General features: G+C 44.4%; 1 protein-coding gene across 5 annotated transcripts in view; it reads right to left on the minus strand.

Annotated features, from left to right (window-relative positions):
- Positions 1 to 5,048: 5,048 nt before the first annotated feature.
- The window catches only part of BCL9 (BCL9 transcription coactivator), a 90,372-nt gene continuing 78,249 nt past the window's right edge, over positions 5,049 to 17,171 (minus strand). For 2 of the 5 annotated variants that reach the window (XM_017875180.1, XM_017875172.1), the window contains 5 exons: positions 16,599 to 16,788; positions 15,318 to 15,417; positions 10,193 to 12,434; positions 8,741 to 9,001; positions 6,275 to 7,420 (listed from right to left, as the gene is read on the minus strand). In XM_017875180.1, coding sequence (XP_017730669.1) covers positions 6,303 to 7,420; positions 8,741 to 9,001; positions 10,193 to 12,434; positions 15,318 to 15,417; positions 16,599 to 16,788 — 3,911 coding nt within the window. In that variant the 3' untranslated portion in view covers positions 6,275 to 6,302. Of the gene's footprint in view, positions 7,421 to 8,740; positions 9,002 to 10,192; positions 12,435 to 15,317; positions 15,418 to 16,598; positions 16,789 to 17,171 lie in introns of all 5 variants that reach the window. The other 3 variants (XM_017875188.1, XM_017875182.1, XM_017875161.1) reach the window with 3 other exon arrangements.

A 17,171-nucleotide genomic window follows, 5' to 3' on the forward strand; every position in this document is an offset into this window, starting at 1 on the left:
TGTCATTTACTGTGATGGGGATGTAGGGTATGGAGATAAGATTTGAGAGAAATTCAGAGGTTAAGTTTAAGACATGTTAAGTTTGAGGTGCCTGTCAGATAATTCTCTCCTGGGCCTGGTTCATCCTTCGTATGGGAGTGGTCCGTGTATTTCCTCATTGGTATTATCACACTTTTAAATAATGATGATTTTATTTTAAAAGCCTTGCAGGTACCGAGCATAACAGGAATGAAGAAAATTCTAGGGCTTCTCCAGCCTCATTGACAAGGAAAAAACAAACTACTCTTCATTGCAATGTTGATATTTCAAAACTGGCATTTAATTATTTACACACTTTCACATATTAAAGGTACATATACACGTGTATAAGTAAATCCGTATGTGTATATGTGTGTATAAAAGTTTTCAATAGCTCGACTACTCACAGCTATCCTAGAGAACTTTACCAAAGCCCAGGAGACCTTCTGCAGTTTAGAGAATAAAATAAATCACAGTAATCCACCATCCCCTGTAATCAAATACATTTTGACTGAACCCAATAACAATGACTCAGTTTCTAGCAAGGTGCCAGGCCCAGCCCTTGTCTTCATCTGATGTTGAGAACCGAGCAGCCAGAAGCCAGTACTCCAGAGCCCGTAAAGCACCGTCAAAAGCGTGGCCTTAGATCACAGATTGATTCATGGGGATGGGCAGGAGTCTCCAGGGAAAACAGCTCACGGGGTAGCTGTTGAGCTTCTATGTGGGAAGTGAGGAAAATGAAAGCTCCTGGAAGCTTGGTAAAGATAAGAAACAAACATGAGCTCCCAGGGTCTTTAATAAAAAGAACTTTGGCTGTAGAAAACAAACAAACAAAAAAATTATTGAAAACTTAAATTCACTCTCAACACTAATTAATTGGATACTTGGATATAACTGAGATTTGTAAGCTGTTTCTGCCCTTGACCCTGGCTCCAGCCTCTGGAGAACGAAAGAGTGTGGCTAGCACAGAACTGCGAGTCAGCCCCTCATGAGGGGGGTTGCTGGTCTAGGTGCAGCTGGTGAGGTATGAGAAACCCAACCACCCAGAACCGGACAGCAACACGCCCAGCTGGCCCCAGTGAAGACATGCAATTTCCTAGGGCTGGGTTTCTTTTTCCTGTTCTTTGAAACCCCAGGGTACCCACATAATTGTTTGGGGACACTAAGCGGGTATTTGCAAGAGAAATCTGAGTTCTTTCGTGTTTGGTGAAATAAGTGAATTTTCCCATGCTTTCTGTGTGAGGAAATAATTTCTGATTCTTCTCTTTATTTTATCTTTCTATCGTCATACATATACTCACTGTCTTCATCTGACAGTATTGATTACCAAGCACAATTAAGCACTGAGACAGAAAGTTAACAGCTGAAGTGGGGTCACCTATAGGCAGAAAATAGATTCGTGTCTGTTTAACAGTAACGCAGATAAGAAGCCATGTTAAATAGAGACAACTTCTATTACAATCCTCATAGCATACCTTCCTTTTAACATTATTTTTATGATTTAGCTCCCTCCAATAGGAAATGTTTGGCCACCCACTGGTTTTGTGCTTTATACACTTATTGCTTTAAATGTGTTATTAAAATCTTACCACCAAATTAGGACTTCATGACTTTTCTTAGTAAGGGTTTGTGACTTTGAAAAAAATTACAGGTCTGAGTTAGAGAAAAGAAAGTGGCAGTGAGGCTCAAGTTGTTTAAACAGCATGGGAAATATGATACAATTTAATGTTATTTAAAGCAAAAGAGATGAGTCTAAGGATTTTGTAGAATAAGCAAATTTTTGCAAGTGATCTTCCTGTGGTTCTCTCACCCCGCGCCCAGCCTATCTTCCACATCCCAGCCAATCTGATTACCTGATCCCTTGCTTAAAACTTCAAAGTTCAAACTCTTTAGTGGGCCACACTGGGCTCTCTGTGACCCACTCTCTCTCTAGGCTTATTTTATTATTATTTATTTATTTATTTATTTATTTTTTTTGAGATGGAGTCTCACTCTGTTGCCCAGGCTGCGGTGCAGTGACGCAACCTTGGCTCACTGCAAGCACTGCCTCCTGGGTTCTGGCCATTCTCCTACCTCAGCCTCCTGCCACCACGCCCAGCTAATTTTTTGTATTTTTAGTAGAGTCGGGGTTTCACCATGTTAGCCAGGATGGTCTCGATCTCCTGACCTCGTGACCCGCCCGCCTCGACCTCCCAAAGTGCTGGGATTACAGACGTGAGCCACCGCGCCCGGCCTAGGCTTATTTCTTACTTCTTTATTTCTTCCTCCCTTAAAGAGGCCATCCCATCAGCAGGCCCTTGCTGTTCCCATTTCCTCTGCTTCAATGCTCACCACCATCCTCCAGGAATGCTCTCTCCTTTAAGAGTCAGTTCAAAAAAATCACCTTTCCTTTGAGCATTCATTGAATTTTCCTTTCTGGCCCATTGCATCCTGTCCATACCTTCACTGTAGCAATCACTGTATCGCAGTAACTGGTTTACACACCTGTTTCCACATCCCAGCCTTTGCATAGTTCTTGATACACAGTAAGTGCACTATAAATATTTGCTAAATAAATGATTCCTTGGGTTAAAATGCTACATCCCTCTCCTTTCAGCACCTTGAAATTACTCAGAAAAGGAAAAGGAAATGACTGAAGTGTAGACAGTTTAAGCGGAACACAGCAAGTATCCTGGCCACCTGTTAAGCAGCAAGAATAAATATGGAGACTGGGGTCGCAGCACCTCTGTGGAGCTGTTGTGATTTCTGTTTACAACAGCCGGGCTAAGCACTCTGTGGGACCCAGGGCAAAATGGAAATGTGGAGCCCCTATTCAATAATGAAGAACTCCAAACAGTGATGGTGGGGCATTAAACCAAGCTGGGTCCTGTCCAACTGCACAGGTGGCACATCCGTTAGGCTGGCCCTGATGACCACAGTTGCATTTTGATGATAATATCAATAAATATAGAGCGCAGGGAGGCTGGGAGAAATGTTGGATCCATTTATAAGGAGTAGCTTTAAATATGTAAAATTGTTTTCAATTTATTTTCTCATGCCGCCTCCTTCATAAGACTCCTATAATTACGTCTGTTTTCATTTATAAGTGTTGAATCTTTTCTAAAGAAAAGTATTTTATTTTACATTGTTGCATGGAAAATGCTACATACTTCTAGTTAGTCCTTAAGAAAAAATGCTATGAGTCACACACACTCCACCACTTATCCTGAAGTGAACAAGTCACTACTGCATTTTCTCCATTCAGTCCCAAAATTCAGAAGAGGAAGGAGAGAAGATTGGCTGGGCTTTCACAGGAATGTGTTAATATGAAACATCTTCATCACTCTTTCACTGATTTTTTTTAAAAATCTTATATCAGTTCTCCATGCAGTAGCATCCAGTCTAAATGTAATTTTACTTTGTAACAATCTTAGTAAATGAGAAATTGTTGTATTTAGACCCTAAATTTGGCTTGTCAGAGATGATCGTGATGAAATGGCATGTGCTGATAAAGTGAAGGAAGATGTATGATGGGGTATTTTTAAAAACCAGGTGGGGAAGTTGCTCTGCACTGCCGCAAATTCTCCAGCAGGGGGCTGTGAGAGGAGTGCCACACATCCAGCTACACACGGCAGCCAGACCCACCGGTCTCTTGCTAGCCCTCTAAGTGGGTACCTGCTCTGCTTTATGGGTACCTTTTATGCCTAGACTCCCTGCCTGTGAGAGTAACAACAGGACCACACACCATTAGTGACTGCAACACTTGGGTACACCAAGGAGGGGAGCGCCCCAAGAAGCCAGACCAGTGGGCAAATGCCAGGTAGGGCCCTTCCTTCAGGTTCTCATCTTGTGCTGCCCATGCTTGGCTGTCAGTCTGTTCTCATCTACAGACTTTAAAACCAGAGAACCCAGAAACATGGCTAAGTTTGTGAAACAAAATCTTCATTTTACTATCCTAATTTCTCTACAACATGAAAGTTTCACTACCCAGCACCAACACAATACACCAGATTGAATCAGAATTCTTAAACTTGTGAGCTCGGTTTTCTCATCTGCAAACGAGATCATTACCACTCACGTCATAGAGCCCCTTAAAAATCAGCAAGATAAAGTGCGTGGAGACGACTGGTAGAGTAGGCACTCAAATGTTCATCTACACATTTTCTGTTGTCTGGGACACTTGCGTTACTGAGAAGACAGGGCTGCTGAAAAGGAAGAGAAAATGGCTCTCCAAAACAATTGTCGGAGAGAAAAGCTCAGACTGTGAAACACCAGCAGAGCCCAATTTGTCCAAGTTTGTCTGCAGATGACTCTGCACCTGCCGCTCCTCGATTAGATTCTCTCACCTAAGAACAAACACGCACACAGACGCCCACTTGCTGAGCTAAAAACACCTACAACTCAAAAGAAATGCACACACCAGAACAGAATTAACTGCACAGAAGCACAACAGCGAGTCCATTAGACACATAACTTGCAGGATACACACTGATCTGCTGAAGATGTATGTGGTGAGAACTGAACTGTGCACGACGACTGAGCAGGGTTAGCAGAGGTGATGGAGATGAGGGGGAGGTGGGGAGCCAGAAAGGACCACGGAAACCCACGGACTGTGGAAACCCATAATTTGCAGGTATGGTAATAATATTCTACCTTAACAAGACCCAGGGACACCTCATAGCTTATTCAAATAACTATACAACCTTTGGCCTTCTTAATTACTTCATACCACTAAACTGGTCTCACAAACATTCCTAATGAAGACCATTAATTGCCCTAGAGGTAAAGTTCAGCAATGGGACCAGGGTTGCTCTTCTGCTTATAACTAGGATTTCATGACTGAGATAGGAACAGTACGGAATAAACCTATATGAGTAGTTATTCCTTAACAGCATGGAATATGCTTTGAGAAGGTACTTTTATTTGCTTTCCCTAACCATCACCTTATTGATCAACTCCAATACAAAGAGTTTACGCCTTGGGTCACATGGCAACCGGTATGCCCAGTACTAAACAATCAGGAATCCAAATGAACAAAAAAGGCAGTTCAATTTTGTAAGAAACAATATATTTTATTTTTCTGACACCACAGCTCTGGCGAGTGGTTTTGTACCAAATTTAATGGAGGTTACACAGAACGTCTTACGCATGGGAGGGGGAGGAAAGGGAAGGAACCACAAAATTTAAAACAAACAAACAAAATCCTGGATAGCTTTTAGCATCTGTTCCACTCCCACATTAATAAAATTCACTTGGGAATTCCTAATAAAAGGAGAACAGAAAACAAGGTGGGCAGGGAAGGGTATGATAGGGAAGAGAAAGGCTTAGGGGAAAAAAAGACCAGAGAGCATCCCAAGGACAGACCTCTCCCTCCCAGAGCCAGGAGGACGCTCGGCACGGAAGGCGAGGCTTTGCTAGATTTATTTCCCCAAAATAACACTGTGTATTGCAGCTGCCAAAGGGAAAGAGAGAGGGAAGCAGAGGGTCACCAGCGGGGGGCACAAGGGAAGGAAACACTTAACTGAGGAGACAGAGCAAAATGGGAGAGAGAAAACGAGAAAAATGTGCCAGTGGGTTGGTATATTGGGAGACAGACAGTGCTGAAGAGCACTTGAACTGAAAAACAAATGTCCTAAGAGTCATTATTTTTTCAAAAGAAAAATCTCCCCCCTCCCCCCACCCCTCGCTGAACTTAGTTCCTTTTTTTGTGCTTTTCATTAATACTCTGCTCTGAGGTCGCTGTTTGGTTTTTCTATACACTGGAGTTGAAAGAAAATAGTCCAAAGGTCTGAAGATGGATTCTCCACCTAAAGTAAACAGCCCAGCATTCCTGTTCTCCTCTTGCCCCAAAGACTAAAGTCTCTGCTAAAATCCCTTTTACAATATAGTACAGTACACACAAAAAAAATAAAGCCCAAATCAAAAAAACAAAAACAGAAAAGAATCCTGGGAGAAGCCAGTCCAAAGGACGTAAACATACAGAGAACGGTGCAACACATGACCGATGGCAATTCTCAAAGCACAGCTACAGATTCCCAAAAGTAGGTGCCATCATGGATACCCAAGTCCACAAAAATAATTTTTAAAAAATAAATCTTAAAAAAAACACACCTGTTGATTAAATGAATAATTTGTTTTCAGGTAAATCCATACATTCTCAAGTTCCCCCCTCCCCCAAAGCAGCCCTCGGGTCTCTGTTCTCCTATTGCATGACCAATAGTAAGTACTCCTGGAACTCCCTCAAAGCAGCTCTCAGGACCTGGAATCTCATCTTGACAAGGATCGGCACATCCAATCTTAGCAGCTTAAAACATCATGTTTCCTGGGTTGCCAGGTCCTTGGCTAAATCCACCCATGCCCACATCAGCAGCCATGCCCCGGGGCCTCATCTGCGGAGGGATCATGATGTTCTGTTGGGGTCCCATCATGCCCTGCATGGACATCATCATGCCTGGAGAGCCCACGGGCCCAGGGTGGGTGTAGAGCCCGGCAGGCCCCCGATCCTTGCCAGGAATCATGCCCACGGCAGCGGCTGGATTGCTCATCAGGGTGGGCTGGCCAGGCATTGTAGATTGTGCTGGTGACATCATCCGATGGTGAGGTCCCATCATGCCTTGTTGGAGAAAGGCTGGTGGTCTCATGGGGTTGTGGCCTGGCATGGATGGAGCTGTACCAAGAGGGATGTCTGGAGTTCCCACTGGCCCTGGACCTCCCATGCCAGGTAATGCTAGTCCCATTCTGGGGGCTTGTTCGCCCATCATCCCCTGCATGTGTGAAAACCCAGGTCCAGGACCCTGGGGCTGTTTACGGCCTGGAACTTCCCCTCGAGGGAAATATTGCAGCGTCTGGCTGGGCTTCTCAGATGGAATAATGCGGGACAGATCAAACTCAGGAATTCCGGTGGCTCCAGGTCGGATGACCTCCTGCAGATCTGGGTCTGTAAACACTGAAGGCATGCTGTTCCCCAGGACAGTGAAGGAGTCAGGACCCCCAGGGCCTCCAGGCTTGCAAAGTGCTGCATCTGCTGAACTTTGGGGCAGGTTGCTGGGACGGCCAAGGGGGCCTTCTCCTGGGAAACCCATCCCTCCTGGGAAGCTGCCCTGCCCCCCACTGGGGCCATTGTGAGGGAATGGAACCTGCTGTGGGGGAGACTGTACTGGAGGGAAGCCCTGGGGGAAGCCCATCCGTCCTTGAGGTACCATCGGTGGCTCCTGGGACCCATGCCCCATGATAGGATTGTGTGACATCAAGCCAGGCCCCATTGGGACCCCATGAGGAGGTATGTTGGGTCCCATGGCATTTGGAGAGGGCATCTGATTGGAGTGAGAAAGTGGCTGGGTCATTCCCATTGGGCTGAGGGTTGGCATCGGAACCACGGGGTTTGGACCTGAAATTCGAGGATTCTGTGTATTAATGCCCATTCCTAGAAAAATAAAGATATCAAAGGAATCAACTTAACCAAAAATCAACTCAGAAAAACTATAATAAATTAACAAAAAAATTATTGTGCATCCAATGCGCATAGTACAATGCTGGGAAAACATACAACACACAATCCCCGCCATCAGTAAGATCATAATACATCCGGGGACATACAAACCAAGAGCTCTACAGGACAATATATTATTGAGTCTTAAACTGTATGATTTAAGAGTGTGTAGAAGATAGCAAGGGAGAAATTCTCATGTGTGAAAAGTTATAAATTAGCACATAAATGAGTTTCGTCTTCCTCATTGGAGACATTTAACACAGAAGAAAACAATTTGCCTGAATGACTCAAGTACGGTCCTTTTGGAGAAATCAGTACTACAATCCCAGTGATCAGGAATCATAACAAACTATCAACAGGTCATTTTTAATTGGCATTTGGCATTATTTTATAGTGCCTTATAGAGAAAGCATTTAAAACTCGAGATTACATGATATGTTAAAGAAATAACTTTTAATAGAAAAGGAAAGTAACATTCTATTACAGTCCCTGGGACACTGAAGTATTTGGTCTCTCTGTGGAATTATCACCGAGTGTGGTATGAGGCTTATGCTCTTCCTGGTACATGTACTAACCTGGTTAATTAGAGTTACCGATAAATACATAGCATTCATAACAATCAGAATAGAATTGGAACCAGAAACTCATGGCTGAAAACTCATGGTCTCTTTGCTGATCACTTTCACCATCCTGATCATTTTCTGTTAGTCAGGTGGCAGGGGCTGAGATGAGGGGTGGGTATAAGGAATGAAGGTGTACCGAATGTGTAGGGAAGGGAAGGTATTTTATTATCTCCCTAGTCCTTAAGAAAAAAAAAAAAAGGCTTTTCTAGGAAATAGGAGCTTTCCACTGTCTGAAATCCTGTGACTACTTGTGGTTTGAGGCTGCTCTTCCAGACAAAAGTACTTGAGAACTAAAGACATTCCAATCAGCCTGTTAGAAACGGCTCACTATATTGCTACATGAGGACCCAAAGAGAAAAAAAACAAAAACAACCCTCAAAACCATCCAGGTACACAGAAGCATCAGAACTATAAAGAAACCTGCTTTCTTACAAATAAGGAATCAAGCTAATAAGAAATTATCTTCCTCTAGTCAAGACACTTTCATTCTACTGAAACTACCTTAGATGGAAGATTTTTTTCTACTTGTTGAACTTCCACCTATTCAGGAGTACAGCCATTGAGAAAACGCTTCAAGAGGTTTCTCTTTGGTCTAGCACTCACTCCACAACCTGCCTTTCTGATTTCTTACCTGGCATATTATTCATTGATGGCAAGTTGGGAGAACGAGCTGGAGGGGAGTCGTCATCTGAGCTGGCCACAGTCTTGATGGCATCATGGTATAACGGGGTGGAACTGGGCATTGCAAACTTGGACATTCGAGACATCATAATAGAGAGTGGGTTCTGGGAAAGGGTTGGCTCTGGAGGCATGGTATAAGGTGTACTAGAGGGAAGACTTCCAGGGATATTCACAGAGGCAGGCTGGCTGGCTGTAGGAGGTGGGGGGCCACCTAAAAGGAAGCAAAATAAAACAAAACGGGCAGGGAATTAGATTCCTTTTGAAGGGTATTGGGCCCTATGATTATGAACTAGCAAGGCCAGGAATGAAACAGACGAACAGGACAGTGTTATTAGACCCCAGACACAAATCATCAATCTTCTAGTCAAGCTCTGTGTGAGTGCAGAGGGAGACCGCGGCGTGGTGTGGAGGTGACATGACGGATCAGCAGATGTGAAGACAAACACACCAGAATGTGTTAGAAATATTAGTTCAAGCTTGGGGAAAATATGGTTTACAACCATTTCACTGAATAGAATGTGAAATAAGTGGATCTCTTTCCCTTGCCAATCACAGTTTAGAATTCGACTCAGGTATTAGTATGCCATGAAGCCAGACTAGTGATATAGCCCCAGGTACTAACGACGTTACCCTACACGCATTCTTGATTAATTTCCACAACGAAGATGTTTGAACCAAAAAGGTCCGGGGGGCTGTTCCACTGTACTGCTTCAGTGAACTGCTACTCCACGGAGAGACACTTTAGTTTGGTAGGATAAATCTTCTATCTTGCTCTGATTCTAGTCTTTCTCAGGTGGAAACAGCGCCAACCTAGTTTTTACACCTTGGCGCTACTTCCACTGACCACCTCAAGTCCCACTCACAAAACCATCATCATCAGCAGGAATCTCTCCCAGGAAGAAAATCCTCCTAAATTGTAGCTCATCTGTGAAAACTGTGGTCTACTAAGGAGAAGGTTTTGTGGTCAACAGGTATTTACAAGAACCACACAAGTCTTACAGCAGCTTCCCCTGTCTCTGTTTAGGATTATACCCAGAATCTCGATTCAAGGGCAGCCGCTTGCAGTGGGTCCAGTATTTAAAGAAGCCACATTCATCCACTGTTAAGACATTTTATTGCATCTGTTCATTGTGCGAATGTAAATTATTCTGGGAACCCAACACATATTCCCCATTTCCCCTCTTCCTTTTAACAGTCCCTCTGACACACATATTTTTTGCTGAGATTGGGCACTTCTGCATAACCCCATGGAAACACTGATTATGCACCTTGCCACAAATACAGCCATTTCAACAAAGACTGCCAGAGGTGTACTCAAGACACCAGTTTTCTTAAAGTAACTGTATCAGGCTCTAGCCGTCTCCAGCTACAAGGTGCACTGTGAGGATGCAAGCATACTGACCTGACTCTACATTTCCCAGCATGGCTGGGGAGGCCATGGTGAGGGGTGCTTTATGGTTTGGAGGGATCCCAGGACTCTGAAGGGGAGGTTTTGGAGAAGAGGTCCATCCAGGTGATGGGGCAGGAAGTGATGGAGACTTGAGGTGGACAGGTGAAGCAGCAGCAGACCCCAAAACAGGGGGGGACTTAATGGAAGCAGCAGCAGCTGGGCCCGCCAGCATGCCTGCCAGCTGCGATGGAGTCTGGGGCGACTTGAGGTTCCCCGAGGGCGAGCCCAGCATTGGTGACTGGACTTGGTGCATCGTGGGAGACTTCAGAGGGTTAATGCCTGGGGAATGCACCTGGCTGCCTGCCACAGATATATCCAGGGGCTTCCGCCCCAGGCCGCGCTGAACTGGAGGAGCTGTGTTGAGGCTGGTGGGGTTACTGGAAGGGTTGAGAGGTAGTGGTGGCATATGACTGAGCCGGCTGTTAGTCCTTTGGTCGGGCCCAATTGGTTCTCTGAGATTCCGCAAGCCACTGTTGCTGCCTGGACCCTGAGACATGGGAAGGAATGGTCTAGGACCCATGCCATACTCCTGCTGGGGGTGCTCACCAAATGGCAGTGGCACCATCTTCTGCTGAGCAGGCAGCATGTCTGAGCCACCTGGGCGTAATTTCAGCATTTCCTCAGGGCCCGCCCCAGCCTCTCTCATCTTCTGAGGTATCATCTGAGAGTTGGATCCCATGTTGACATTTAGATTGACCTCTCCCTTCATCCCACTAGGAACCATCCCAAACTCAAGTTCCCGACCAGGGCCCATCTGTGGGGGCATTCCTTTTGGAAAGTCACCCCTAGAAGGACTCAGAGGGCCCTCAACTGGTATTCGAGGGAAAATGGGGTTATTCCCAGGCTCCATGTGGCGCTGGGAGCCTGGAATCATCCTGTTCATCTCCATGCTGGGCCTGATGCCTTCCATGGCCATCCCTGGGGGGAGACCCAGCTGTTTCTCTGCCAGCTGCTGCTGAAACATCTCTTCAGACAATCCTTGGGGGTTTGGGAAGCGTTCCCCTCGGCCGGGACCGCTGAAGACGCCCTGGCCGGGAGGGAAATTTCGACCATCTGGGATTTTTGGCACATCATCTGGCCAACTGACTCCAGAAAGACCTGGTCTAGATGCAGGGTTGGGGACATTTGGCCCTTCCATTTCAGAGTTTATCATGCCTGCAAATCCAGGGAGGCGCATCTGGCTCCCTGGCATGTTAGGGTGGGGAGCCATGCCCCTCGGGGGCAGAGAATGTGGCATGTTGATACCATCAGAAAATGGCTCTGCACCCCCAGGCGCCCAGCCTTCACTAGGGGTCATCTGGTATGGAGGGGGGGGCCCTCGGACCACTCCCCGAGGCCCGTGCTGATGGACCATCATGTCCTGGAGGGAACATTGCTGGACAACCACTTGTTCCTGCTTCCTCCTCTTCTCTTCATAAAACTCCTGCTGCAGTTTCAGCCACGCTATCTGCTCGGGAGTCATATGGTCAAGGTGGTCGGGTCCTATGGTCCCAGACTGGGAGTTCAGAGAAGGTGGAACCATTTCATCTGGAGAAAAGGGCACATCTCTATGTCCTTGAGGGCCAAATGGAGCTCCCACGTCTGTCCGGGGCCCAGGTCCCTTACCTAGGCTTTGGGATTGGGCCATCATGGCCTGTATTGGCCCTTCTGGTTTTTTCTGAGGCCCATCTAATACCCCAGGATTCTGCTGGGGTCCCCCACTTTGTGTTCCTGTGAATTCTTTCTCATCAGGAAAAAGCATGCGCTGGATATCTCTGAGAGTTTGTAAGGAGCGCTCCCGGTGCTCCAGCTGCTCCTGAGATAGGCCATCGGGATTCTCTCCCAGTGTGGGGGGCTCGCCACTGGACACTGGTGGAGGCGGAGGGGCTTTGGGATCTGCTGAAGAGCTATTGCTCCCCTGGGAGACAGGGGTCACTGCCCGATTGTTGGGTGTTGAGTTGGGCCCAGTACCATCTGGGGGCAGTGGAGTGGAGCTGGCAGGACTTCCTACAGAAGGAATCAGTTTGTTTTCTACCCCAGGACTCTCCCGGTCCAGGGGACGTGGGGGTGCGGCAGGCTTGGGTGCTGGTGCCGGAATGGGTGGAGTTGGCTGCAGTCTGGTATTCTGGGAAGAATTCTGGTCCTGGTTGGCTGGAGCTGGGGGCTGTTGCGGGAGAGGTTTCGGATCATTCCGAAGGGCAGATATCTGTGTGTTCTGAAGACAAACAAATATTTTAAAAATCACTGGTAAACTGAACAGAAGGGCAATTAAAAGCGCAAGATATGTTATAAAGGAATTGTACCCAGTCACATAAATCTAACTGACAATGGCTGTAGAAATTGCTCATGTACAACCCTCTTTTGGGCAAGGAGACATTTGGATTTTTTTTTTTTTTTTAAACTTACTGTCAAATGGCATCCTCTTTCCCGTGCTGAAGATTAGGTTTCAATAACTTTAAAAGTATGCCAGGGGAGAGCCACTCTGCCAAAGTGAATACATTTCAGTATCTATTTTGAGGAACAGGTTTGATATCACATGTCTACTATGTGTTTCTGATTCAGAGAGAGATTAGTTTCTTGGTATGTGGGAGGCTGTACCTAACACCTTTTTCTTTTCCCTGAAAGTATAACTGGGTATATAGACTTCTCATTGTCAATCAAAAGGCCTGATGTTGCCATCTGAAAGAGAAAGCGTAAGTCACTTGCAGCTCTGTACTCTACCAGCCGAGGAAGCGGGTAAGGCTGCTCCATTTCAACATCTCCTCTGGCAGGGTGACTACTGAGGCGCTCCCCTCCTGGAGTTTCCAGGGGGTCTGACATCTCCGGTTTCTGTTTTTGGTTTGTGATCACTGATTCCATATTTGATAAGACTTTGTACATTAACTGTAGTGAGATAAGCTGCAGACAGGAAGCTTCTGTGGAGAAATCTGAGGCTATCTAGCTTATGGTGTCTCTTGAACTATTCTTTCCAGTAGACAGTAGACTGCCCTTTTATAACATGCTGGATGATTGCCTTATTATTATTTATTAAGTCCCAATGCTATGTAAGTCCAGGGTGGGAGCACACTCACCTACAATAGCTGACATGGACACCTTGAATGTTTGGAAGAGGGATGTATATGTTCTGGGTCTAAACCAATAGCACTGCTGAAATCTAAGAGGGCACTGACAAACAGAAGGGCTTGATCTACAAACTCTGTCTCAGAGACCTTTCACCAAAGGCCTTTCTCCAGATCCTTTTTTCGTGTTCATTTGCTCCTACTTGTTCACTTAATCCAGTCCATATTTCCAAACCCTTCAGGCTCTTACCTCCTCACCTACTCTCTGGAATGTTTACCTGTGTGCAAATATGTAAACAAATAATTATGTATACCTCTGCATATGAACAATTTGTGTTATATATACATGAAAACATATCTTTGAGTACTTATATTCTGTGAATACATATATGAATGTTGGATTTGGAGGTATCCATGCACTTCTGTCTGTAGGTATCGAGTTGTGTGAGTAAGATCGGCTGAATCTTATATGATTCTGTACAGTCAAAAGTATATTTCATGTCCACAACTCCTAACTGGAGTGTAGAGGTCACCCTGATTTTCCTTCTAGTACCATTTTAAGTTTGGTTTTGTTGGTCAGGTTTCGTTTGTTGTGGGTGGGTACTGATTTCATATAAGGAAACCATGACAGCAGAAAACATTCAGATGGGGAACAATGGATTATTCCCAATTCCTTCCTTAATTCCTTTCCTGATTTTAGTACCAGAGAAGGTGTAGGTGTAGTATTAAGGTGTAGATATTAAGAACTACCATTAAGTCAATAAAAGGTTGGTTTCAGCTGCACTGTACCGTATTCATTCCAGGACAATACGCATTTTAAATATAATTGTATGCATCTTCTACCCTTGAGTAGTCAAGATGCATGGGGAATGTGAAATTCCTTTTCTAAGTTTAGGAAGGCCTAAGCTCTGCTTATGTCTACAAAGATGGAGACTTTCCTGATACACAAAATAGGAAAGATGCCACCTATTTTATCTTGAATTGTCACTTTGATCATTTATTGTCAATTAACTTTTCCCATGTTTAAGACTCATGCCAAGGGCCCGGCGCGGTGGCTCACGCCTGTAATCCCAGCACTTTTGGAGGCCAAGGCAGGCGGATCCCAAGGTCAGGAGATCGAGACCATCCTGGCTAACATGGTGAAACCCCGTCTCTACTAAAAAGTACAAAAAATTAGCCAGGCGTGGTGGCGGGCACCTGTAGTCCCAGCTACTTGGGAGGCTGAGGCAGGAAAATAGTGTGAACCTGGGAGGCAGAGCTTGCAGTGTGCCAAGATGGCGCCACTGCATTCCGTCCTGGGTGACACAGCAAGACTCCGTCTCAAAAAAAAAAAAAGACTCATCCCAGTATTAGATTTCATGCTCCCTGAAAGCAGGGACTGTGTCTTGAACCTCTTAGTATCTCCCACAGCATTTGATGCAATGGCTTGATGATGCCAGATACAAGAAATATCTTTTGGTTCAATTTGGTAAACTACATCCACTGTATGCTTTTTCTAATGGAGTTTATAGCAGGTGCTTAAGATCCAGATAGAAAACAGACTAACATTTATTACAATTTTACAAATATCAAGCAATTAAAAGCATTCAATGGTCTTACCACTTTGAAATAAATATGAATCACTTTGAAAGTTGAAGAGGCTCTGATTATGATATTGTCATCATGTACACCAGAAGTTTTAGTTGTTGCTTTTTTTCTGTTCTTTGTTATTCAACTAGCTCAAGAGTGTTATTTTTAAAAAACCTGCTCTGTACACAGGGTCTGAATTTAGATTTTCCCAGAGACGATTACATGAAGGAAACCCAAGATATCTTTGTAGGTCCTCTTTTAGTTTGCATCTTCTTCCCCCTAGCAATTCAACTTTCTCGTAGAAAAGGCTAATATAGTATGATATGCCTAATGCCCCACGATGTCAGAATTAGGTTAAATGCCAAGAACACAGCTCATACCATCAAGACTACCTTCCTATCAATTAAATTCACCACCTCCTTTCCTTTGCAGTCACTGTAGACCATTACTCGGTTTCTGAAACAACATACCAGAGGGGCTGTGCTTCTCTCTGTCTTGCTGTTAGAAACGTTCTGGATGTGGAAAGAGACGATAGTTTCAACCTGACCTTTCAAAACAGCTTCTGCAGCTCTGCAAAGACGGAAGAGACAGCACACACTAGAACTTGTTTCTATTTCACTAACTGTAATTCCAAAGCACTTTAACCCCACAATAAACTTGTAAGGGAGAAGAAGGAATATAAAGAACCACCACAAATGTTGAAGAAGAAATCAAGACAAATATGTTTCATTATTTATGTTTACCACTTACCATCAAAATTCTAAAATTAAAAGATAGCCATCAGCAAATCTCAAAAGAGGCATTAAAAAACAAAAACCAAGATTTTCTCCTGAAACCAATCCACTGTGGTAGGCATTTTACAGAGAATCTGAGTTCAAAATCCCAACCCAAGAAAGGGGAAGATAAGATCGTACAATACCTAGTGACAGTTTAAGGCCGTTAAGATTCACTTTTTATCTTAAGTGAAGAACAAGTCAGAAAACCATATGTAGGGTATAATCACAGTTCTGATAAATAAAAATTGATTCATCCATCCACTAGAAATTTATATATAAAATGTTTACAGTAGTTATCTCTGTGAATTCCAGAGATACTAATTTTTAGTTATACTTTCTAATTTTTCTAGAATGGACATTTATTACTTGTGTTGTTTAGAAAATAGTAACAGGTAGGTTGCAGAAAAGTGTGTATTGTGCAATCGATTTCTTCTATAAAAAGAGGTATATATGGCCAGGTGCAGTGGCTCATGCCTGTAATCCCAGCATTTTGGGAGGCTGAGGCAGGCAGATCACCTGAGACCAGGAGTTCAAGACCAGCCTGGCCAACATGGTGAAACCCCATCTCTACTAAAAAATACAAAAAATTAGCTGGGCGTGGTGATGGATTCCTGTAATCCCAGCTAATCAGGAGGCTGAGGCAGAAGAATTGCTTGATCCCAGAAAGTGGAGGTTGCAGTGAGCTGAGATCGCCACTGCACTCCAGCCTAGGCAACAGAGACAGACACCATCTCAAAAAAAGAAAAAGAGGTATATAAGTATATCTATACAAGCATGAAAAATTTCTGAAAAGGAAGCAAAGGATATATTATCAGTGGTTGCCTCTGGGGGAATTTGAGTTGGGGAGGTTTTATGTTTTATCTCTTTCTGTACTGTTAACTTTAGGTGATAATAAAAGATCAATCTGCAATGGGAATAAGAACTTAAGTCCCCAGACAAGCCCTACCCAACAGCAAGACACAGCCATCAACTTACTTATTGGCCATCTCAGTAGAAAACACATACACCACTTTGGCTGGAGTCTTCTGAGCAGGTGTGGGCTCTGGGGCAGTAGTTTGGCCATGGGAGGGGGTGGAAGACCTGGGGGCTGTAGCATTTGATGGGGTCATCGAGTGTGGTGTGTGCTGGGAATCCTGGGACTTTATGTGGTCAGCAGAATTACATTCTAAAAGAATAAAATGACTCGTCATAGAAAGAATACAATTTCCTTTCTTCTGCCAGCATTTATAGTATCACAACACAAACCAACCTTGAGAATTTCAAGGAAGTACCACCTTGCTAAGAGGAAACCTCTTCTACTCATAAAATTTCAAATACTCTTCTCTCTCAAATGACTAATCACAGAGTAGTCTTCCCCCACTTCCTTACCTCTCTATTACACCTCCTTCATATATTAGCGTAAATGTCCCTTCTTCCTGGTAACCTTTTTGAAACCTCCTAGACTTAACTGGGGATGGATCTCGCAGCCCTCTAACTTCTCTTATTTTAGCATTTATCATCTTTTACTGTAACTGGCTAATAATCAGCTTTCTAGGTGCATTCAAATCT

Source organism: Rhinopithecus bieti, unplaced genomic scaffold (assembly GCF_001698545.2).
Source record: "Rhinopithecus bieti isolate Rb0 unplaced genomic scaffold, ASM169854v2 scaffold_1234, whole genome shotgun sequence".
Lineage (NCBI taxonomy): Eukaryota > Metazoa > Chordata > Mammalia > Primates > Cercopithecidae > Rhinopithecus > Rhinopithecus bieti.